Below are 24,816 nucleotides of genomic sequence, written 5' to 3'. Positions count from 1 at the left end.
CCCAGGGGCCTCCTCTGATGCTTTGCCCCACGGATCTCACCATGAGGCAGCTCATAAAATGGCAGCTGGCTTCATCAGAGTAAGCAGTAAAGTGTCAGCAAGAGAGAGTGCTGGCAAACAGAAGTCAGTCTTTTGTAACCTTCTTAGAAGTGACATTCCATTACTTTTGCTTCATTCTGTTTATTACAAGCAAGTCACTAGGTCCAGCCCACACTCAAGGGGCAACGATTACACAAGAATGTGATGTAGAGATACTGGAGGCAGGAATCATTGGAGACTATATCAGAAGGCTACCCATCCCTAAACCAACTACTGATACAAGAGGATTAGAACTGGCTCACACCATTCAGGTTCTCCACACCCCTGGAGCTGGATTCAGGTCCCCAAATCACAAGACTACCACACAGCTATGGCATCCACCTGTAGTCCCAACTAGGGCTGAGGCGGGAGAATTGCTTGAGCCCAGGAGGGCTGCAGTGAAAGATACTAGTGGTGGGCAGCCTTGTCTGGTGCTGACGATTGCCTGGCAGTCAATGGAGGGGAAAGTCTGAGAATCGTGCAGTATCCGTAAATTGAGACTTACAATTTCTAATTATTCCAATATATTTACTAGAGATTATTTGGAAAACAGACCCTCAAATGACAATAAAGTCTTAAATCATTAAAAAAAAAAAGGCTCCACACAATTGGAGGGAGGGACAGAGGATAGAATAAACATTGGGATGATAGCTACAATGTTTACCCTATTTACCATGTGGCCATGCCTTTGTTCTGACCCTGAACCAGTTCTTTCTACAATATAGTGGCTGCCCCTTTATATCTCTTCAGTGCCCCACAAGATTAAGTCTGAGTTCCTTATTCCATCATATAATGCCTTTCACAACTGACCCCAGTTTATCTTTGCAGTCTTACCTCTCACCGTTTACTCTCATTTATTCTTGGTCTCAGGACCTCTTTAATACCATTAAAAGTTTGTTTGTTTGTTTGTTTGTTTGTTTGTTTGTTTGTTTGAGATGGAGTCTCGCTCTGTCGCCCAGACTGGAGTGCAGTAGCACAATCTTGGCTCACTGCAACCTCCGCCTCCTGGGTTCAAGCGATCCTCCTGCCTCAGCCTCCTAAGTAGCTGGGATTATAGGCACTCACCACCACGCCCGACCAATTTTGTGTTTTCCGTAGAGTTAGGATTTTGCCACGTTGGCCAAACTGGTCTCGAACTCCAGACCTCAAATGATCTGCCTGCCTCAGCCTCCCAAAGTGCTTGGATTACAGGCGTGAGCCACTGCACCCGGCCCTGTTTAAGGGGCCTGTAATCTCAACACTATGGGAGGCCAAGTTGGGTGGATCACCTGAGGTCAGGAGTTCAGCACCAGCCTGGCCAACATGGTGAAACCCCATCTCTACTAAAAATACAAAATTAGCTGAGCATGGTGTTATGCGCCTGTAATTCCAGCTACTCAGGAAGCTGAGGGAGGAGAATCGATTAAACCTGGGAGGCAGAGGTTGCAGTGAGCTGAGATTGTGCCACTGTACTCCAGCCTGGGCTACAGAGCGAGATTCCGTCTCAAAAAAAAAAAAGTTATTGAGGGCCCCAAAGAGCTTTGTTTTTGTGTGTTATTGTTAATGATATTTATTTAATTAGAAATAAAAACAAATTTTAAAAATACTTAATTCATTTAATATAATAAATCCATTACTTAAATAGCATTTAAATAGCATTTTTATGAAAATAACATTTCACAGAAAAGTTTGCAGAATGACATTTTTACATTTTTGCAAATCTTTTTGATGTCTGATTTGATAGAAGACAACTAGATCCTCATATCTATTTCTGCATTCTCTTTATTGTAATATGTAATTGTGGTTGAAGGTATATGAAGAAAATCTGTTATTATACAGATATTTAATTGAAAAATGGAGATTTGAGTATCTTAATAGTGTTGCCCTTTTTTTTTAACTTCTATTTTAGGCTCAGGGGTACACGTGCAGATTTATTATAAAGGTTAACTCATGTCATGGGTGTTTGTTGTACAGATTATTTTGTTACCCTGGGTTCTAAGCCTAGTATCTAATAGTTATTTTTTCTGATCCTCTCCCTCCTCGCCTTTACCCTCAAGTAGGCCCTAGTGTCCATTGTTCCCCTTTTTGTGTCCATGAGTTCTCATCATTTAGCTTCCACTTATAAGCAAGAACGTGCAGTATCTGGTTTTCTGTTCCTGTGTTAGTTTGTTAAGGATAATGACCTCTAGCTCTATGCATATTCCCACAAAAGACGCACTGTCACTCTTTTTCATGGCTGCATAGTATTCCGTGGTATGTATGTACCACTTTTTCTTTATCCAGTTTGTCATTGATGGGCATTTAGGTTGATTCCATGTCTTTACTATTGTATAGAGTGCTGCAATGAACATTCGCATGCATGTGTCTTTTTTTTTTTTTTTTTTTTTTTTGAGACGTAGTCTCACTCTGTCGCCCAGGCTGGAGTGCAGTGGCTGGATCTCAGCTCACTGCAGGCTCCGCCTCCCGGGTTTACGCCATTCTCCTGCCTCAGCCTCCTGAGTAGCTGGGACTGCAGGCGCCTGCCACCTCGCCCGGCTAGTTTTTTCTATTTTTTTTAGTAGAGACGGGGTTTCACCGTGTTAGCCAGGATGGTCTCGATCTCCTGACCTCGTGATCCTCCCGTCTTGGCCTCCCAAAGTGCTGGGATTACAGGCTTGAGCCACTGCGCCCGGCCGCATGTGTCTTTATGGTAGAATGATTTATATTCATTCGGGTATATAACCAGTAATGGGATTGCTGGGTTGAATGGTAGTTCTGTTTTTAGCTCTTTGAGGAATTGCCATACTGATTTCCACAATGGTTGAACTAATTTACACTCCCACCAACAGCATATAAGCATTCCCTTTTCTCTGCAACCTTGCCAGCATCTGTTATTTTTTGACCTTTTTTTTTTTTTTTTTTTTTTTTTTTTTTTTGAGACGGAGTCTTGCTCTGTCTCCCAGGCTGGAATGCAGTGGCTGGATCTCAGCTCACTGCAAGCTCCACCTCCTGGGTTTACACCATTCTCCTGCCTCAGCCTCCCGAGTAACTGGGACTACAGGTGCCCGCCACCTCGCCCGGCTAGTTTTTTGTATTTTTTAGTAGAGACGGGGTTTCACCGTGTTAGCCAGGATGGTCTCGATCTCCTGACCTCGTGATCCGCCCGTCTCAGCCTCCCGAAGTGCTGGGATTACAGGGTTGAGCCACCGCTCCCAGCCGACTTTTTAGTAATAGCCATTGATTTGTGTGAGATGGTATGTCACTGCCGTTTTGACGCGTTTCTCTAAGGATCAGCGATACTGAGCTTTTCTTCATATGCCTGTTTGTCTAGCACTTTGAATAGCTTTCCCCCATTTAGAAAATATAGATTCTCTGAATTACTTGGGTTTTCCAAATATTAACCCATTTCAGTACAAAATATTTTTAATCACATTTTTAATATCACTACCTATCTCATCAGAAAAGTCTTTAAGTATTGGGGCCAAGTTTGGTGGCTCACATCTGTAACCCCAGCACTTTGGTAAACTGAGGCAAGAGGATAGCTTGAGGCCAGGAGTTCAAGGCTGCAGTGAGCTGTGATCACACTGCTACACTCCAGCATGGGCACCAGAGCAAGACCCTGTCTCTAAAAAAAAAAAAAGTCTTTAAATATTGGAAAACTATCAGTCATGGAGGATTTGAAATTCTAGTTTCCACTAAACACTCAAATTTTATCATTGGCAAAAAATAGTTGTTTTTCTGGAAGTAATAGGTTACTTATTATAACGTGCCAAATTGCTGAGTCTGCAAAGCCATATTGAATATCATCATTCCTTCATATCAAAATGTTACTCCTTGAAAAGATCCTTACGGCTTCTATTGCTTCATAGCTTCTGCTTATAGTGTTCTGGGTATCCATCAGCTTTGCTGCCACCCTACAGCCTCTCAGTGTGCCTCACATTTAGATACCTCCAGAGAGAATCTGATTGGATTCTCCAGCCATTATCTAATATAGGGATGCATGGCAACCAGTGCATAAGGAACCACTTGTGGCTACTTACTCAGAGGAGACTTCAGATCTAGGAGACAGTCAGAGTACCATGTCCAGAATGTATACCATGATGAATTAGCAAGATGTAGTTTTCAATACATGGATGCAAAGTGATTATGGTGTGAGAATTTTTTAATCTCAGATTTTGTAATTTGCTTTTACAAAGCACCCATTTGACAGCACCTTGTTTAAAGACCAAAAAAAAGCATATCCTTAAAACTGTAGTCACATTCTTGGTGCTCCCTTCACTTTGTTTGGGTATTAATACTACTCTGAGACTGCCATGGGACCACCTGTTCCAAAAATATTCTTTGATGTGGATTGAGTAGTTTTTACTGTGAGTGTTCTACCAAGATAAACATAGAATTTATTGCCTTTCACAGTAATAAGAAGATAACATTGTTAAAGAGGGTTTCGGCCAGGCATGGCAGCTCATGCCTGTAATCCCAGCACTTTGAGAGGTCGAGCAAGGCGGATCACGAGATCAGGAGTTCAAGACCAGCCTGACCAACATGGTGAAACCCCATCTCTACTAAAAATACAAAATTAGCCGGGCGTGGTGGCACACACCTGTAATCCCAGCTACTCAGGAGGCTGAGGCAGGAGAATCACTTGAAACGGGGAGGGCTCACTTGCAGTGAGCCGACATCATGCCATTGTACTCCAGCCTAGGTGACAGAGCAAGACTCTGTCTCAAAAAAAAAAAAAAAAAAAAAACAGATTTCTTTGGTTGACTAACAATTTTTCACTGTTCTAATGGGTGTCTTCCTCCTTCACAAGGGAGGAAGATCCTCCAAAGTTTCTGTGAGTATAATCTTATAACTGGTGTTTTTGTTAAGAAATAACTAGGAGTCACCAGGCACTCCATTGTTTAAGTTCACAAATTTTAAACTTTTTTTTTAAGATTTACTTCCTCATTTTGGTGGGTACAGAAGGCTAAAAAGTGTATTTCTGCCATCTTAGGGGGATAGAAGGTTTGGCAACTCTCTCTCCTTTGAAGGTCCTGGAATCATTTATTATAATATATACCATTTAGTATACATGTTGGCTGTCTGAATGGGAACATACCCATGAGCATGCACATGTGCTTACAAACATGTTCATTCATTTAGTAAAATTAAGAATGGAAGCAGGCTGTTTTTAGAAAAAAATATTTGAGGGCTGAGTTCCCTCTTTCATTCATCCCATGAGGGTATTACTAGGGGGTTTAATATATTTGGGTTAATGATGAGGGGAAAAAAATAGCATCCTTTTGGGGAAATAGAACCAGACACAATTTAAAGTGGGACCCAAATCGAAACATAATCCTTTTATGAAACAAATGTTTTATTTTCTGTTTGTCACATGGATGCCATCTGATTTTTAAAAGAAATCTAGGCTTCCTCTTATCCTTTATGGTTTTTTTTAAAAGCAAGAAGTCAGAGACTTTGTACATCTTGATTAACTCTTATGTTTGAGCCATGTGTCACAAGTAATTACATTATAAATATTCTAAAGAGTAATTCGTGCACACTCTAACACTCTAAGGGCTTTTTAAATTTTACACAGCTTACCTTTCTTTCTGAAGAAAGTCCTCACAAAGATAGATTATATCAGTTTCTCCATTGATGATGTATTCCAGCAATAAACATAGTCCTAGAATTGTAGAATGTGCACTGCTGCACTCTGTCCTGACAGACAGTAGAGAAGGTTTATAATTTTTTTCTATGGGGCACTAAAAATACCCTAGTATTTCCTTTAACTTTTTGCACTGACAGGTCTAAAGCAAAGCCACAGAAGCTGCTTTTGCTCAGTAAGTATTGTTAATGCTGCAGTGCATATTAAAATTTCAGAAAACCCAATTATATACTGTCTAGGTGTGGATAGCTCTCATTGTTAGTATCCTAAATCATCTAAAGGCTTGTTTTCTTTCTTTTTTTTTTTTTTTTACAGACCTAACTACCATAATGAATGCTGCATATTAAGAGAAACCACAAGAAGGTTATATGTTTGGTTGTCTAATATTCTTGGATTTGATATGAACCAACACATAGTCCTTGTTGTCATTGACAGAACCCCAGTTTGTATGTACATTATTCATATTCCTCTCTGTTGTGTTTTGGGGGGAAAAGACATTTTAGCCTTTTTTAAAAGTTACTGATTTAATTTCATGTTATTTGGTTGCATGAGGTTGCCCTTAACCACTAAGGATTATCAAGATTTTTGCGCAGACTTATACATGTCTAGGATCCTTTTTATCAAGGCAGTTATGATCATCATTTTCCTGCCTTGACCCCACCATCACCAAACACTCAGTTAAATATAAATTAACATTTTTTAGATGACCACTCAACATAATGCTTAAGAATGGAATTTCCTCTCTTTGACAGACCCAGGAATTAATTCCTAAATACATAATGTTGGTATATTGAAGACGAAATTAAAATTGTCCTTCAGTTTTGAGGCCATGTGTAAAGTTTAACCATATTGTAAAATATCTATTCCGTATTAGAAATAGCTAGTTGACAGCTTATACTTCTCAAAATTCATATTGTTATGTACACAAACTAAGTTTCTATATGTGAAGTTAGTGAGTCTTTTTGTGTTACTCCAAAATAAAGGCAATGATTTATTTTTTCCCAGTGCCAATACAATTTTGAGCTAAGCACTCAAGGTGGATACTTCACATTTTAAAGCTGGAATCAGCAACAGCCCTATGGGAAACCAGACAAAACATTGACTTTTAAATGTAGACTTTTAAAATAAACTGTTTTCTTTTGGAACTACAATTAGAATAGTTAATATTCATCCATAAACCATTATTATGTGTACATTATTGTTGCTATTGTGATAATAGAGAATTTTATTTATTTTTATGCCAGCTTATATTGTGAGAACACATTTAGTCAGTTTGGGTTTTATCAATCCTGTTAATGCTTGTCCTTGGAACATCTTTCGCGTATTCAAGGTTTGTAGTTGAAAAGTTTACTGTAAAAAAATCAAAAACAAAAAAATGTATTGTTTTTACAGAATAAATTTATTGGAATGTGTACTGGGAGTAAGATTTGAGGTTGTAAGCAAACTAAGTTAGTGTAATTTGGCTTCATATATGTAATGTGAGGTATTAATGTAATTCATATATTAAAGCAAAAATTGTTCACAGCAAGCTGACAATAGAATCAAGTGCAGGTGAGGGTTTTTCTTTCTTTTTTTTTTTAAACACTCGCTGGGTTTTAGATTATTTGAAAACACTAGGGGATGAAGGGGAGATGACTACATGATTTGCTTACACATGCATATTTACCAGCCCTGTGGACCCTAGATTTTGTAACTTGATATTATCCATGCATTGATTTGTATCCCATTTTCTTTTGGTTTTCTTTGTGAGAGCTAATAAAAACATGAGAAAATGTGAGCAGACCTAAAAGCCTAGGGCCATTAATGATGATGATGATGATGGCAGCTAAGGGTATGAAAGCACCAGTCCATTGATCATTCCAGGGCACAGTGAGGAGGTGGCTGTTTGTATTTTTGGTGTGTTTCTTTCATTTAGTAAATACTGATTTTCTCTAGTATATTCAACATACAATCCCAAACATGGAAAGTTCATAAAAAGATAGTAGGGATGTCAATCTAATACTTTTTCTTTAAAAGATACTTTTTAATTTTGAATATTTGAATGTATTTTTAAATTAATGAAATTTAATTAATTCATCAAAAGGCCTCTTCATTGCTCACACTGAAACATAAGGGGAATGTAGATGACGTTTTGAATTGGAATATACAACTCACAAATTTTGTTTAAAAGCAATTTTATGTGTATATATGAAATGTTTCAAATTTAACAAGATTTGTCTTCATAAGAGGCCAAAAATAATTTTATTAAAAATATACACAGAAATACAATAGAAATATTTTCAGCCACCACTAAAACAAGTGTTCATTAAGGGTAGAGATAGTTATTGATCCCTATTTAGCTATTTAAATTCACACAAAAAAATTTAGTAAAAGTAATTTTCTTAAAACAGCAGCAAATAATGAACTTTCCTTGGGAAAACATTTTTCAAACAACATTTACAAATATTCTGATGATTTGCCTTTTATATTGAAGTTAATAATGAAGCATATTCATCTTATTTGCAAAAGTTATTTCTCCAGTCTGCATTCACTGTTTTGAATTTTTTAATATGCACAGGCCATATTCTCTATATTCTCTTTTGAATAATTTCATGCTCACTACTGTTGACACTAAATTGTAATTTTTTACACTTATAATTATTTCATATGTCAAACAGAATATTGAGATGGATGATCAAGTTTATTCACAAATGATTTTGAATATATTTCTTTAAACAGACTTTCTCAAGAATTTCCATTTTGCTTCAAAAATTTACACAGTACCATATAGCTCACACATACAGTGCAGAGCAAGAATGTACATATTCTTAAGTATTCATGTATGAGAAGAGAATGAAATGGGACATAATATCAGTACCAGTATAACAAAAGTTAGTAATTTAGAAAGGAACATGAAGTAATATTTTTATTCCACTTTTTCTTCTGCCTTTGTTTTTATGAAGAACTCTGGTTTGTAGATACAACGATAGACCAAGAGCTGAGGAAGAACTCCATATGCTATGTTTAATGCTAAAAAAAGGATTTTTGCTTCTTCGGGGACTCTGTAGACATAAGCAGTTCTAGCATGAAGAGAAGCACCAATGTGAGAAAACTGAGCCTGTTGCATAAAAAAAAAAAATGGGGTAAGCTTGAAACATGTTCAGTTGGATGCACGATGAGTTCTGAATGGTTCATTCAGGCTACGTTTCTGTGCCCTCAAAACCAGTCTCACCTGCAGGCAAAATACCTTCAAACAATCCAGAGTCTTTAATGTGAGAGTCTTTCATTAAATTTAGTCTTTGATTAAATTTAGGGCCATTCTTGATATGACTGTTCAAATAAAGTAGATATTATTTCGTGTAGTTTTATCATGCCAGTTGTGTTTTTAACCATCAAGTGCCCTTTACCAAACATTAGTGGCTCAATCTAATAGAAAAATCTGAATAAAATCTCAATTTTTTTTCTGATTTGCATTCTGGAGATCCTACATAGAGACTCAGTTGTGGTTCACAAATTGAGTTCCAATAAAAATGAGGAAAGTGCAGAGTTTTTAAAAACTAAAATATTTTTAGCATAACAAACTATTGAAAGGGAAGCACTGGGGGGACCTCAGCTTCATTTATCAGTCTTTCATCTACTCCTTGGAGCAAGAGCTTCTACCCTTTCCCTATGTGTTTTTTGTTTATTCATTTATTCATGTATTTGTTTTTTTCTGCAGCTTTTAAAATATTAAGGGTTGTTTGTAAGATAAGGTCGTTACCAATTTGGGTGGAGGTAGGAGTACAGTTGCTCTTTGTAAAATGGCAAATGTACATGCAGGCAACCTTTTAAAATCAAATTATAATTTATTTGGAAGTATGACTTGTCAGCATTATCTGCATTTGCAAAATGGCCTCCCTCTCTACTTACATACTTGTTCAGAAAACACATTCAGAATGTGCCAACTGGTCTTTTTTGATATTTTTTGCAAGCACAGAGGAAAACCGTATTGGAAAGGGTAAAACAGACCACAGCAGGATTAAAAGCTCCTGTCAGAAAATTTCCTCAGAAGGCTTGTATCATTACAAAATGTACCCCTGGAGTCTGCATTTTCATATCTTGCTGAAATTCAAGATATACATGAATAAAGGATTGGGAATCTAAATGTATTAAGTAGTAAATTATCAGTTCATCAGGATCAAAGAGACAAAAGACTGCACTATAGAGAAGGCATAGAAGTAACAAGAATAAAGAATTAAATAATTTGCTTTAAATACATATAAGTTATTTTATATTTCTTTCCGTATGAAACCAATGTATTCTGCTGAGTGATTCACAGATAAAGGTGTTTACTCATCACTTGACTTCACCATGGCAAGAAAAGGACAAGTTTTTTTAAGTAGCGTCTTTATGAATTTTTTATCAGTGGCAAATATTTTAATGGGCTGCATTTTTACAAATTCCTGGTATATTCTGGAGACCTGTGGTACATGTTTGCTACTCTGGAAATAGAAATTAGCGTGATGTATTGCCAAGGACCAACACGTGGATTGTCTACATTGTGATCCATGAGGCACTGAGAGGACTCGGCCCTCAGATACACCTCCCCTGGGTAGATGCCCAGGCAGAACCTAGCAAATGTATTTGCATCTCCGGGCTCCAAGGGCAAAAAACCTTGAGAGTAAAGGGCACTTTCAGGGCTGCCCTGAGGAGGTGCATTCTGGACATTCTAGGAACTCTGAGCAGGAACATGGCTCCCATACTATTTTTCCTTAGGGCCTGTTTTGAATAATAGTGTTTTTCTGAATATATAACCAAGCATTTTCTTCTGGACTAGAAGCCAAATTCGATCCCTGGTTTTCAGAAATGTGGGTTTGGTGGTTCTATCTTTATAGATACTTATACACATCACAAAATCACCAAATTTGGGGAAATGCCAACCATACTTTAAGAGAATAAAGATGAGCAGTTGTGCCTACTTGCATAGGGAAGCCTGCATAAAAAGTCAGTGATTCCTTAGGCTCTTTTCCTGCACTAACCAGTGCAGTTAATACCTCATTTTCATGAACAGCAAACTCGTGGCAACATTAAATGAATCATGGCCGGGCACAGTGGCTCATGCCTATAATCCCAGCACTCTTGGAGGCCGAGGCGGGTGGATCACCTGAAGTCAGGACCACCCTGGCCAACGTAGTGAAACCCCATCTCTACTAAAAATAAAAAAAATTAGCCGGGCGTGGTGGTGGGCGCCTGTAATCTCAGCTACTCGGGAGGCTGAGGCAGGAAAATTGCTTGAACCTGGGAGTGGAGGTTGCATTGAGCCAAGATTGCACCATTGCACTCCAGCCTGGGTGACAGAGCAAGACTCTGTCTTTAAAAAAAAAAAAAAAAAAAGATTCATGTACTTAGATTGTAAGCCCACTGGGCAGGTACTGTGTCTAATGTTTTGTGTGGCACCTATCACATTACTAGAGCTCAATAAACATTCAACAACAATGGACTTGTGACTGTCAAAATACATGAAGGGTCTACAAAGCTTTTCTCTATTTTTGTATGTATTTTAGTAGGCCTCTTTATTCAGAATTATTAAGGCACAAACATTTTAACATTCATAATCAAAAGAGGCATTTGTATGTGAGAGAACTCTAAGGCCAGTTGTGTGCAGCTCCCAGTACTGCTCATAGTCCTAATGGATGTACTTATGGTAGCCACACTTCTAGCTGAGTGAGTACCTGACCATAGCTTTCTCCTAAGGCATAGGATGTTAAGTGTTCAGGAGGAAGTTCAGATAAACCTCAGTCTCACCTGAGGTTTCTCTTCCCAAGCACATAGCTAATAAGGGGCTGCAGGTTGTCTCCTGGGTGTTGTTCCCAGCAGCACGAGACCTCTCATGTCAGGACCTGAAGAGCTCAGCCTGAGCCTGTGCTGGGGTCAGGTGGCTCATTGAACTCAGTGCTGCTGAATTAACAGGAGGCCCAGGATTACAGATATGAATTGTTGATCCTAGAAATTTATCCAGAATTTAGCAATGTGAGGTTGAGTCTCTAATAATTTTTCTTCTACTTCATTCTAAATCATTTTCACCTTACAGAAATAATTAAGAGATATATCTGATTTTTTTTTAAAGGATGGAGTGGCAAATGAGACAATAAGGTGAACAAAGGTTAAATTTTAAGAGCTGTTTTCTTACATGTATAGCGACAATCTGTAAAGGATAACTAAAAAAGTTAATGCTTTTTCCAGAAAGAAGAACTGAAAGAGTGTTATATGTCCATGTGAATGTTATAGGCAGAAAACTTAGGTGATCATTGGGATGACAGCCAGGGTCTTTTGCTAATACAGTATAAATAGCTAATCCAGAACTGTATTATCTTTTCTTAGAGTTTTTTGAGCAACATAGCTTATTGGTTCACAACACTGACTTTGGAACTAGACATCCAGAGTCAAATCACAACTCCACTACAAACCAGCTGTATGGCCTTGGGTGAGGTGTGGAACCCACCTCATAGGTTGTTTTGAGGGTTCAGTGAATTGATGTTTGTGATATGCTTAGACAGTGCCAAGCACTTGGGGCTATTCTGTAGACACAAATACAAAACTGAAATACCCATTCATGATCTGGTGCTTGACTCTGTAGAAAACCTGGGCCTTTGTTTTTAGATCCTCTTGACCTTTTGACCTTTTTACTGTTAAGTGTCTCCATGAAAGGATAAGCACATAAAGATATTAAATCCAGTATTGATTTAATACTAAATAAAGATGTTTAGCAATGAATCACACCAGAAGCAAATGAAGAAAACAAGATTTGCATTAGTATCCCAACTTAGCTGTGTTCTTCCTAAACCTTTACTTTCAGATTTTTCTTAATGTCTCCATGAGGGAAAAACCATATGAAATTTACTTCCAGGCTGAGCATGGTGGCTCATAACTGTAATCCCAGCACTTTGGGAGGCCAAGGCAGGAGGGTCACTTGAGTCCAGAAGTTTGAGACCAACCTGGGCAACATAGCAAGACCCTGTCTCAATTTAAAAAAAGTAAATTTACTTCAGTAGAGTTAACTCTTCACAACCAAATTATTCACACATAAGCTTCCATATCACTTTGTGAGAAAAAGACATGGCATAGCACCTACATAACCAGGGAGTTAGAGAGTCTGAGGGCCACACCTGACTGAAGTAACTGAACCTGCTTTGCTGGCTGTGGGATGGCAGGCTCCTTACCAAGCCCATGGTGAGTCTGTCCCAAAGCTTTCCCCCAGTTTCTTTGTTTTCTTGATAATTATATACAATACACATAATTTAGTTTGTCTAATTTGTAACAGGTTACAACATAAGGCATTTCTCCAAACTCTTACTGGGAATCTTCTACTAGTAATAATAGCAACAAAGAGTTTACATAGCTGTTATGTGCCAGGCACTGTTTTAAGCCCTTTACATATATTACCTCATCCAGCCCTCACAGCAATTCCATGAGAAAGCTACCGTTATTATCCTCACTTTACAGAAGAGGAAACTGAGGATCAGAGAGGTAAAGTAGCCAAGGTCATTGTGCTCATCAGCAACAGGCTAGAGTCTGAACCAGTCCACCTCCAGAGCTTATGCTTCTAACTATATGAACTCTACTGGCTCTGACTTTTTTTCATTTTCATTGATATTTTAGCAGAGAAAATGCTTCAACTGAGGAAATGCTAATAAGTGGATCTAAGCAGCCTCTAATGCCTTTCAGATTACACTTGCAGCTTTAATCCTATAGTTAGCATTTTATATGAAAAGATACCTGGGTTATGAGTAAGTCCCCAGTGGAACTCTTTGGTCTAAAATGTGTCCTGGTTTCATTTTATTCAATCTTCTTTTATTCTTTCCTTGATCTTTTGATTTCTTAAGGCAGCAGATTTGGCAGACTCCTACATGGTCTGAAATCAAGGCCCCAGTAACTACTCACTCTTTCTTTTTTTTGAGACAGTCTCGCTCTGTCACCCAGGCTGGAGTGCAGTGGTGTGATCTCGGCTCACTGCAGCCTCCACTTTGTGGGTTCAAGCAATTCTCCTGCCTCAGCCTCCCAAGTAGCTGGGATTATAGATGCCCACCACCACGCCCAGCTAATTTTTTGTATTTTTAGTAGAGATGGGATTTTGTCATGTTGGCCAGGCTGGTCTCAAACTCCTGATCTCAGGTAATCCACCTGCCTCGTCCTCCCAAAGTGCTGGGATTATAGGTGTGAGCCACCATGCCCGGCTACTACTCAATATTTCTTGCATTGGCCTATACTGATCAAGAATGAATTCAAAGGTGTGTTTTTTTCCTTATTAAGTTGCATAGATTCTTCAGAGTTTGCTAGATGTTTCAATAAAAGTAAGTTTTAGTAAAGTTAGTGGGATCATGAATGCATAAGGCTTCTAAATAAGAATGGCAATTTTAGCAAGCAAAGATGCTGATTAAAGTTACAGAAAAATGCTTTTTTTTTTGCTTTTTTTTTTTTTTTTTTTTTTTTTTGGTAGTGGTGGAGAGATAGGGTCTCTCTCTATCGCCGCCCAGGCTGGAGAGTGCAGTGATGCAATCTCGGCTCACTGCAACCTCTGCTGCCTGGATTCAAGCGATCCTCCCACCTCAGCCTTCCTATTAGCTGGGACTACAAGCACATGCCATCATGCCAGCCTAATTTTTGTATTTTTTTGTAGAGACGGGGTTTTACCATGTTACCCAGGCTGGTTTCAAACTCCTGACTGCAAGCAATCCACCCACCTTGGGCTCCCAAAGTGCTGGGATTACAGGCGTGAGCCACCATGCCTGGCTGGAGAGTGCTTTCTGTGATGAATGTGTAAGGTACTCCCATAAGATGAGACTCCATTTCATAAGCACATACTTTTGCTAAGTGAAAAACAAATCACATAACTAATTCATTATTCTGGTCGTATACATTGTTTTGTTGCAGCATGGTTTCTAACTTTTCCTTAGTCTACACACTATAAGTAGGTAGATATTAAAGCCCAGCCAAGAGCTATGGGAATTAGACCCATAATCCTTTACTCAATCTGTCTTCACCTGCTGGGCTGGGAGAAACATCCTGACATTTACAGGATCTGGTCCTTAGCCTTAGGCTCTGGATCTGGGTATTCACCATCAAGAGGGGCTTCAGGCTGCCTTAACAAACTGGGCAATGATGGATAAGCCCCAGGATGCCTGATGTCTGACATGAATGGGGTAATGCCCCTGCAGCTGCTAGCTGCTCTGTAGTCCACACTGCCCTTCTCAGAACCACTTGGCTGGAGTAATAAGTGCCCATCTGCAAGCTTAGCTTCACCAACAAATTAGGGTTCGTCTTACTGCTACAGGCTCACCACACCCATTTTCCTCCAAGCTATGACCTTCCTAAGCTTCCTGACTCTTGACCCTGGCCATGTGACTAGGCTTTTGTCTAGGTTTTCCTGCCGTTTCCATTTGTCTCCTGAGACTTAACCAGGTCCAACATCTGGTCTCTTTAACCAGCCTGCTGGCTGATGACACTTAGTGTTCCTGCCTCAGGGACTGGTACCAGGCTGACCAAGGCACATGGCAGGTAGAGGAGGCCTGATTGTGCAGGCAAAACACAAGGTGATAGGTGTCAAACAGAACAGCTGTCAAACTGAACAGTCTAATCCTCTAAAGAAAGGGCTGGCAAGAGTGAAGTGGGTATGCGGCCATCTGTCCTGAAGGATACAGGAGAATAAGGCAGGGGAACCAGGCCAAATAAAAGCCAAGACTTACTCTGCCATCAGACCTGCTGCGTATGCCCACACCTCAGTGTTTCCCTGGGTTATTCCCTGGAGAGGCTCAGCCTAATAAAGCCCCATTTGGCCCTCAGAGTCCAACTCAGAATGTCACTGCCTTCCACCCACAAGGTTCTCCAACACCTCATAACTACATACAGTCTTTTGTGCTGTAGGACTCTGTGCCATAGTTCATTGTTTGCATGGGGTGGGCGAGATAACACAATAAAGAAGAATATGAGGTTTGGAGTCAGGATTTCATAACCCTATTCTGCCATTTAATACCTCTGTAATCTAAGGCAAATAATTTCAGGTGTCCTGAGCCTCCGCTTCCTCACGTTTATATTGGGATTTTTTTTCAAAGCTATTACAAAAGATAATACGATGTGTCCATTGTGCTGTTTATTATGAGGCAGGCAGGAAGACCACAGTAACCAGCCTCCCCTGCAGTTGACCTGGTGCCAGGCCTGGATCCTGAAAATATCCCACATGATCTTTGCATAAACAGGAAATGAAATTTTACTGTGTTAAGCTACACTGAGTATTTGTTACAGCAGCAGAGCACATAGCCTATCCTTAGACAAATAGGTAAGTAAAACTTTTAACGTGGTTTGCCTGGCACGAAGTAAGGTGATGAGAGCTCAGACTAGTGTAGGGGCAGCGGAACTGGAAAAAAAAAAATGGATTGGAGAATCACTGGAGTAAAACTAACTGGACCTGGTTGGGTGTGGTGGCTCACACCTGTAATCCCACCACTTTGGGAGGCTGAGGCAGGAGGATTACTTGAAGCAGGCATTTGAGAATAACCTGGGCAACAAAATAAGATCCCATCTCTTAAAAAAATTTTAAAATTAGCTGTGTGCAGTGGTCTTTGTCTGTAGTCCCAGCTACTCTGGAGACTGAGGCAGGAGGATTGCTTGAGCCTAGGAGTCTGAGACTGCGGTGAGCTATGACTATGCCATCACACTCCAGCCTGGGAGATGGAGCAAGACCCTGTCTCTTTTTTTTTAAAAAAAAAAAAAAAAAAAACCGGACTTAGTGGTGGTCTAGATGTAGAGGATGAGGAGTGTAAATAATTACTCCAACTTTCTGGCTTGAGTTGCTGGATGCAATTGGGCTATTTACACAGATAATGAAAAAAATGGAAGAGAAGTTGTGGGGAGGATCCGGTCCTATTTTATATATTAAATATGAGGTGCTAGTGAGGCATGCAAGTAAAAAGACTTGAGTTTGGAATACAGGAGTCTGGGAACAGTTTGGGCTGAAGGTAGAAAATTGGAAGTCATTAGCTTATAGTTGGTATTGAAAGATACAAAGATAAAGACCTAAAATATACAAATAAAGCCCAAGGACTGAGGAATCTGGTATTTAGAGGTCTGCAAAGGAAAAACAACCAGCAAAGAGCAATAAATGTTAGTTCTGTTCCTTCTTAAGCCCCTCGAGGAAAGGACAGGAACCATTGCTTCTGGATGCTACATCAACTTTTTTGATATTACTATGCTAATTTTGTAATTAAGAATTACCTCAAACTGAAAGGATTTAATGCATTGACCCCTTAAATACTATATTTTTCAACCCTGTGAATTCTAGTATGTCTTGCAATCGTAGTTATTATACCATGCATATAATTGACTGTACAAGCCTACAGTTTCTGGATGAACCTCATTTCAGTTTGAATGATTGTCTTCCTGAATAGGAAATTACAGCATACATCTAAAAATTCTCTTTTCTTCATTAGTAATCTCAAAAACATAATTCCTTTATGTACGATTTTTGGTTTCCTATAGCATTCTTAAAACTGCTTGAAAAGAACAAGACGGAGCTAAAGTTTTTAAACAATAAGTTCATTTGTTTTATTTCTAGTAAGAAAAAACAATGAAATTAATTTTCTTCCTTGTTCAGATTGATTTGTTTTGCTAATTATCTTGTAAAAATGTGCTTTATGTTATATATGAAGTTCTCCATAGATAATTTCATTTTCAGTCAAATGCAGTAAGCATTCACTGAACACCTACTCTAGGCCAAATATTTGGCAAGGTGCCAGTGGAAAAGGAATCAACTGATAGGCCCAGAACATTTTTTAAACCACTTTCCCTGGTTCTGTATAACACAGTGTAGTGGAATTCTGAAGTCTTACATTTGGATGGACATTTTGAAGGTAACAGCTCAATCTTTTTTTAGTAGCCATGGTATTCAGAGATTGTGAAACAATCCTATAAAACAATGCCGCATGCTGGGTGTGTAACCTTGGGCAAATCATTTAACTTCACTGGGCCTTAGTTTCCTCATCTGTGTAACTGGGTTGGCATATCTACCATATAGTTATTGTGAGATTTAAATAAAATGTACTTGCAGAAATGTCTTCCGAAGAACTGCAAAACCAAAGGTGACATGTTTAATAGCTATCTCCTACTCTAAAACACTGAGAAGTTTTTCATATATTCAACAATGACACCTAGACCACAAGTAAACCTTCTCAACAGAATATTCTTAGTACCTGAGCCAGACCTCCAGCATGTATCAATGTGATGTCAGGCATCCAGGAACATCCAGGAACCACTAAGCCATACAGTGCAGTCACAAAGTAAGGAACAGAATAGAACATATATGCCAGCATCTGTATAGAACAGAGAAATAATATCAGCAAATCAGCAGTTAACTTGGCCTGACTAAAAAGTACAAAAAAATAAACATTTTCATCTTTGAAAATATTAATTCCTATTTCCTATATGGGACCCATTTTTTTTACTTTTATTTTTTTTTATTTTTTTTTATTTGTATGTATTTATTTTGAGATGGAGTCTTGCTCTGTCCCCCAGGCTGGGGTGCAGTGGCGCGATCTCAGCTCACTGCAACCTCCACCTCCCAGGTTCAAGCAATTATCCTGCCTCAGCCTCCTGAGTAGCTGGGATTACAGGCGTGTGCCACCATGCCCGGATAGTTGTTTGTATTTTTTCAGTAGAGATGGGATTTCACAGTGCTGGCCAGGCTGGTTTCAAACTCCTGACCACCTGGTCAACCTGCCTCAGCCTCCCAAAGTGCTGGGATTACAGGTATGAGCCACCGCACCCAGCTGGAACCCATTTTTTAAAAGAAAATTAATGTTAGAAAAATCTTAGGCCTCATAACTACTTGACCTGAATTTTAGGATAAGCAGCAGGATCCTTTAGATAGGGCTCTTGAAATTGCGTATATAATCGGCAGAGCTCAGATGGGCAATCCAAAGCAATCTAAGAACAAAAATAAACTCATTATAAAAATACAATCACATCTGGTTCTTAGGTTTGCTGATAAGGCTAAATGTGCCAGGTTTAGTCACAAGCTGCTTTGCTATTTAACAAAATGTGTGCATTGTAGAGACTCATCAATGATGGAAATATTTTACACATTTGTTCTAAGGAGATTAAGCAAAGGTTAATTATGGTGCAGGAAATGGTAACTAATACCCTATTCTTGGGTACCTTTCAGATATTCAGAGTTTTAAGTATCTAGGTTTGGCTAGCCAAAGCACAGCTTGCTGAGTTATGAGTTTCACTTTTCCTGGAAATAACTAGCCCGCTATTCCCCACAGGAAGAAAAGTATATTTCCACACCAAATTCATCTTACTATGCATTGCAAGATTTGAAAATAGCACCTCCTGTCTCTAGTGCCTCATAGAGTATATAGCCTTTGGAGGCAGTAAAAGATAATGATTTGAAAGCAGCGTCCTCTTGCCTGAAAGTCTCTTTGGCACCTTACTAGGTCCCCTCTGAGTCACCTTCCTCCCCTCAGGCACCATTCCTCATGTCTTTGGCCATAAATGTTGTCCCACCTAGATGACATATATGAACAGAGGCCAATGGCAGAGTGGTAAAAATGGCCCCAATCCAAAAGCCCCCTACCCACCTTGCATACACACTCACACATGCACACATTTTTCTCATGTGCACAGGGAAGGGGATATGTCTATGCAAGAATACAGGTGGGGCCCACTTTTTTTTTGTTGTTTGAACCTACAACAAACTAACAAAAGAATGGTTTCAGTGGCCCTGTGGTCCAAGCAAAGCTATGGCCTTGCCTTCTCTTCCCCATGCCCCTCCTCCTGTTAGCCAACCCAACTCTCCTCCAGAAAGTTTCTGACATTCCACAGATAAAGATAACTCTTAAAACAGCTTCTCCCCCTGAACCCAGCCTGCTGCACAGGCCCCCAGTAGCCCAAGACCCTGAAATGATAAAAGTCACCCACATGGGCTTACACTTGCCACTCTACCCTCCGCAACTGTTATGCACGCCAACAGGCTTAGAAGAGAAATTGTCACTGAAGCTGAATATAATTAACAATATAATTTTGATTTTCCCAAATGTATTTCTACTAAGAAGAAATCATCAAACTGGGCCATTGTGAAGGATCACTGATCAATAAAAATCCTAACAGTAATCATTTACTATGTATAAGAGCCTCTACCAAGTGTTTGGTGTACATTATTTAATCTCCAAAACAATACTGTTAAGGTGTAGGTAGTGTTATTTTACAGAGAAGAAAACAGAGTCAAAGAGTTAAGTAGTTTTTCCAAGGCCACACAGCTAGTAAATGGCCAGGATTCTAACTCCAAAGCCTGTGAGTCTTTTTCTTAACCTCTGCAGTAAAATATTAAAAAAGAGAAGATAGAAAATATGAAATGCCCACATGCCTTTAATGTATTTCAGTCACATCAGTACAATACTCCAGGCCTGAGCTGAATTTACTCAACACTATTCTTATCAGTGAGACATTCCCATAACCCAACATACACGTGAATTGTTGAGCTCGTACGCCTTCCTCAACCCCATCGCCCCTATCCCGAGAACGCAGGGATGCTCTGTGCCACAGTTGTGTTGCAGTCCTAGGGTGCCATCCTTACCAAAGATATTTACATTTAAATCCGAAACATCAAAAGAATAATAGAGACTCCAATGGCTGATTTTTTAGATGCCCTAAAATGGGGAAGAAGATGCGTCTGAGTAGAGCTTGATCTAAGGACAGGAGGAGGTGACAGCAGGAGGCTGAGGTAGGGAGCAGCAGGAAGTAGGTCCGGGGCTCCAGGCTTTGATGGGAGGAATGGTTGGTTAGTTTGCTAAGAAGTCTGATGGAAAAACAAAAACATATTTCTAAGGTTTTTCCATTTGGAAATATGAGTAGTATCACAGTGTTACATTATTATTATCTGTTATGCTTACCAAGCCTCTGAACAGGCAAAATCCAGTTGCCAGGAGGAGACACACGACCAACATTAAATCAAATGGTCTTCTCAGCAGGTCTTTCGCTTGGGCTTCTTGAATAACCTAAAATAGAGTTTGTACCTAAAGAGCAGGCCCAAAGTGCCAAAGAAGAATCTGAAATCTGAAACATTAAATGTCATGATGATGGATAAGAGAATTTTGAAGATTCACAATTTATATCATAAGTCATTGGCCATGGAACTTTAGGAAAATCATTTCCTTCCTCAAGTCTCAGTTTCCTTATCTGTGAAATGAAGAATTTGGGCTAAATGATCTCTCGAAGGGCCCTCATAGCTCTATGAGTCCACATTTTTTCTTGAAATGACATTTTAATGATAAGAAATTTTAAAAGCAAACCATAAACCTGCCACATCACTATTAACCATTGGTATACTTTTCCAGTAATACATGTAGTAGATATACACACACACACACACACACACGCACACACACACTACATACATATATACACACACATATATCTATATTTTTCACAAAATTAGGACTTAGTATAAACAATTCTGTATTTGTTCTTTTTGCCCTCAACATCTGCCTATGTTGTAAACACTTTCTTACATGATTAAAAATATTCTAAAAGTGAATACCGTATGGAAACACCACACTTCAGCCATTCTCCCACTGTTGGATATTTAGGCATTTTTCACTGTTACACTTAATGTAATGATGAACAATTTTGTATGTAAATCTTTGGTGGTATCAGTGTGATGATTTCCTGAGGATAGGGATCTAGGAGCAGAATTATTGGGTTCCAGAATTATTCAGGTTGATAACATCGCCAAATTGCTTTGCAGAACAATTCTGAATGTATGTTCCTATCAGCACTGTATGACAATGCTGCTTGGCCCTGGCTGTCACTGTGTTTTCACATTAAGAATGATGATAAGCAATTCTGCATGCCTCATGGCATACCTACTCTGTTGACACACTGACATGGAAACTTTAAAAGCAGTGGAGCCGGGACTAAGCGTGGATTGACTATTTGCTTTTTCTTTTTAACAGCCACCTCTTTCCTCAGAGGGATGTAAGAGAGTACCAGCTGTCAGTGTGCCAGCCTGAGTTTACATAGCAGCTGTCTAAATGTTTACACATGAAGTATTTGTCAATTAAAATGTATTTTAATGAATTTTATTGAAAACATTTTATAAAATGAATAGTCGTATTCTGATTATCTCTAGTAATTCATATTTTCATATATCAGTTTTGCTTAAAAGATCTTGCTAAATAATCTAATGCCTAGAAAAGGGAAAGAAACAGAGAAACTAGCTTAGAAATGAAGGCCTTAACAGAGTATCTGCCAGGCCAGTGTTGTTTCACCTTGACCACCCTGGCTGTGAATGGAAGGGGAGGTGTCTCAGATGTCCTGTAGCCAGTCTCCTTGGGTCTGGATCTCTGGAGTCGAGATTGTATGGCTGTGTAGATTACCTTGAGGAGCAGTATCCCTCCAGTGTCCTCTTGGGGTAGTAAATGCATAGGTGTCACAGAGGAACCCAGGTGTTCAAAATCCAGGCCATTAACAACCCTAGATGAACCACATACTATGGACTTCACTTGACACACTAATGCAGAATCTGATGGTTAGAGGCAGTGTGACCACTGGCACAGGAAGCTCCCCAAAGTATGGCCTTGCCAACAGAAGCAGATGTATTCAGACAGAAACAGACCTTCTTGCCCACATTAACTAATATGTAAGCTAATGCTGCATAATCAAAACAGTCACACTGTTTGGATACCCCAAATGCTCCAGTCCACAGAGGCACAGTTCAATTCAGCAGCCAGTGGATGCGAATGAACCCTATGAGTTTGAGAACAGGGTACATCAAAACTTAATAAAATCACCTTTGAGGGGTAATTATAATTTTCTGATGGCTGATTATAGATTCTGAAACCAGCCCAGACAGGAAGACAAGTATATGGTATGCTTAAGAAAAAAGCAGGGCAAATTCGTGTTCCATACTTCCCTATTTAAAAGAGAGAAAGAGAAAGAAGTTACCAAAAGCATATCTAACACCAGTAATATTTAGGATACCTCCCCATCTCAGGTCATCTAAACTTTTGCTATGGGCCAGACAATATTTTTAATGAGGCCAAATTAAAAAGGTCAATTTAAAATACTAGATGTATATTAACAGGCATGTCCTGCCTACAGTAATCTGCTTGAGCCCAGGAGGTCAAGGCTGCAGTAAGCTATGGCTGTACCGCTGCAACCCAGCCTGGGCAACAGAGTGAGATCCTGTCTTAAAAAAATATGTCTAGATAGATATCTATATATGTTTGTATGTGGCTATCTCCCTATATATATAATATCCTGATTTCCTGCATACATTAATAATGTACTTATAATTTCCAAGTACATTTTTGGAGTTCTCATCATGTGTCAGGAGTTACATATTTGCACACTAAATATAGCCATAAACACCATACTCACTCCCTCGAGATCCTTCTAAAAAAATAGGAATCCCTGATACTTGACTGCCAAATTGTTCAATGCACACGTCTGGAAATTGCTCAAAAGCAGTTCTTAAAAGGTATTTTTTTAAAGGTGAGAAAAAGGAATTACTCTACAAAACAGGTTTTTAGTAAGCGTGGAATCACCTGGTTCTATTATAACTAAAAGAGCTTCTCTATTTAAAAACAAGCCCCATTGTTTTAGAAAAGGAAAGTGAACTATAAGATAAAGTATCTTACCTACAATGTTTCCTGGCACAAAAACAACAACACTCATAATAATAGATCCAACCCAATATAGGCCAATGGTTCTATATGTTTCCCTGTAACAACAACAAAAAAATCTTGACTTGGTATGTTTGTCTTAGAATACTAAGCAAAAAATGATCCTCAATATTATTTTTTATTCAAACTAGTAAAGTACATGAATCAAAACATATTGAATCGAGAGGAATAAACACAGGGAGTCCTGGTTATCTAACTTCATTGCCACGTGATATACTATAGAACCTTCTTCGTGTCCTTTTAAATAGGAAATTATGCTTGCTATGTATTCTGTTAAACTACAACATGATCATCCCTGCTACAGGACTCCTGCATTTCCCTGTTGTGTGTGAAACTCAACAGCATGAAAGGAAAAAAGAAAGTTGAAAGAAGAAAGGAAATTGAATCCATATTTTTAATCATTGTAAGTATGAGTTATACTTACAATGATAATGTTAAATGGACTTTTCCTGGGGTCACAGAATATTGGCCAAAGCCCCAAAGGTGAAGACAAGTGACATGTACCCCATGTTGCAAAGGAGCTGCTAGACATATACCCCTAATCTTCAATGCTGACAAAAAGTTTGTTCAGGCAGGGCGTGGTGGCTCACGCCTGTAGTCCCAGGACTTTGAGAAGCTGAGGTGGATGGGTCACTTGAGGTCAGGAGTTTGAGACCAGCCTGGCCAACATGGTGAACCACCGTCTCTACTAAAACTACACACACATACAAAAATTAGCTGGGCATGGTGGCATGCACCTGTAATTCCAGCTACTCTGGAGGCTGAGGCAAGAGAAATGGTTGCACTCGGGAGGCATAGGTTGCGGTGAGCCAAGATCGTGCCACTGCACTCCAGCCTGGGCGACAGAGCGAGAGACTGTCTCAAAAAAAAAAAAGTTCCTTCAATTGATAACCCCAATAACCCAGCTCCATACTATGTTAACAGGCTATGAGAAATTCAAAAGGAAATCCTCTGAAAGGAAACAAGGAGAATACTGTGTGGGTCCTGCCCCACCCTAGCCCTCAAGCCAAATGTAACTGGACCCCAAGAGGCCCATTCACAATGACTGGGATTGTAGGGAGGACAGATAAGAAGGAGCTGGAGCCGAGCGTGGTGGTTCACGCCTGTAATCCCAGCACTTTGGAAGGCTGAGGTGGGCAGATCACCAGAAGTCAGAAGTTTGAGACTGGCCTGGCCAACATGGTGAAAAAAATTTTTAGATTGTTGTACTAAAAATACAAAATTTGCGGGTGTAGTGGCACACGTCTGTAGTCCCAGCTGAGGCATGAGAATTGCCTGAACCCGGGAGGCGGAGGTTGCAGTGAGCCGAGATTGTGCCATTGCACTCCAGCCTGAGACAAGAGCAAAACCCTGTCTCAAAAAAAAAAAAAAAAAAAAAAAAAAAAAGCTGGAGCTGACCTTGAGTGCATGTTGGGAGTGAGGGAGATAGTTGGTTAAACT

At 39.4% G+C, this 24,816-nt stretch overlaps 2 protein-coding genes across 8 annotated transcripts in view; one reads left to right on the top strand and one right to left on the bottom strand.

Moving 5' to 3' along the window:
- The window catches only part of HDGFL3 (HDGF like 3), an 81,235-nt gene extending 73,770 nt beyond the window's left edge, over positions 1-7,465 (top strand). The window contains exon 6 of the mRNA XM_050796210.1: positions 5,999-7,465. Coding sequence (XP_050652167.1) covers positions 5,999-6,004 — 6 coding nt within the window. The 3' untranslated portion in view covers positions 6,005-7,465. The remainder of the gene's footprint in view (positions 1-5,998) is intronic.
- TM6SF1 (transmembrane 6 superfamily member 1) overlaps positions 1-24,816 on the bottom strand; it is a 56,861-nt gene that overhangs the window by 19,591 nt on the left and 12,454 nt on the right. For 2 of the 7 annotated variants that reach the window (XM_050796162.1, XM_050796159.1), the window contains exons 5-9: positions 23,332-23,414; positions 22,483-22,604; positions 20,584-20,688; positions 18,524-18,616; positions 17,884-18,003 (exon numbers count right to left, since the gene is read on the bottom strand). In XM_050796162.1, coding sequence (XP_050652119.1) covers positions 17,884-18,003; positions 18,524-18,616; positions 20,584-20,688; positions 22,483-22,604; positions 23,332-23,414 — 523 coding nt within the window. Of the gene's footprint in view, positions 1-8,344; positions 8,781-17,883; positions 18,004-18,523; positions 18,617-20,583; positions 20,689-22,482; positions 22,605-23,331; positions 23,415-24,816 lie in introns of those variants that run through there. The other 5 variants (XM_050796163.1, XM_050796164.1, XM_050796160.1 and 2 more) reach the window with 5 other exon arrangements.

Source organism: Macaca thibetana, chromosome 7 (genome assembly GCF_024542745.1).
Source record: "Macaca thibetana thibetana isolate TM-01 chromosome 7, ASM2454274v1, whole genome shotgun sequence".
NCBI lineage: Eukaryota > Metazoa > Chordata > Mammalia > Primates > Cercopithecidae > Macaca > Macaca thibetana.
The sequence above is the reverse complement of the archived record's forward strand: the minus strand, read 5'-3'. Positions and strand labels throughout refer to the sequence as shown.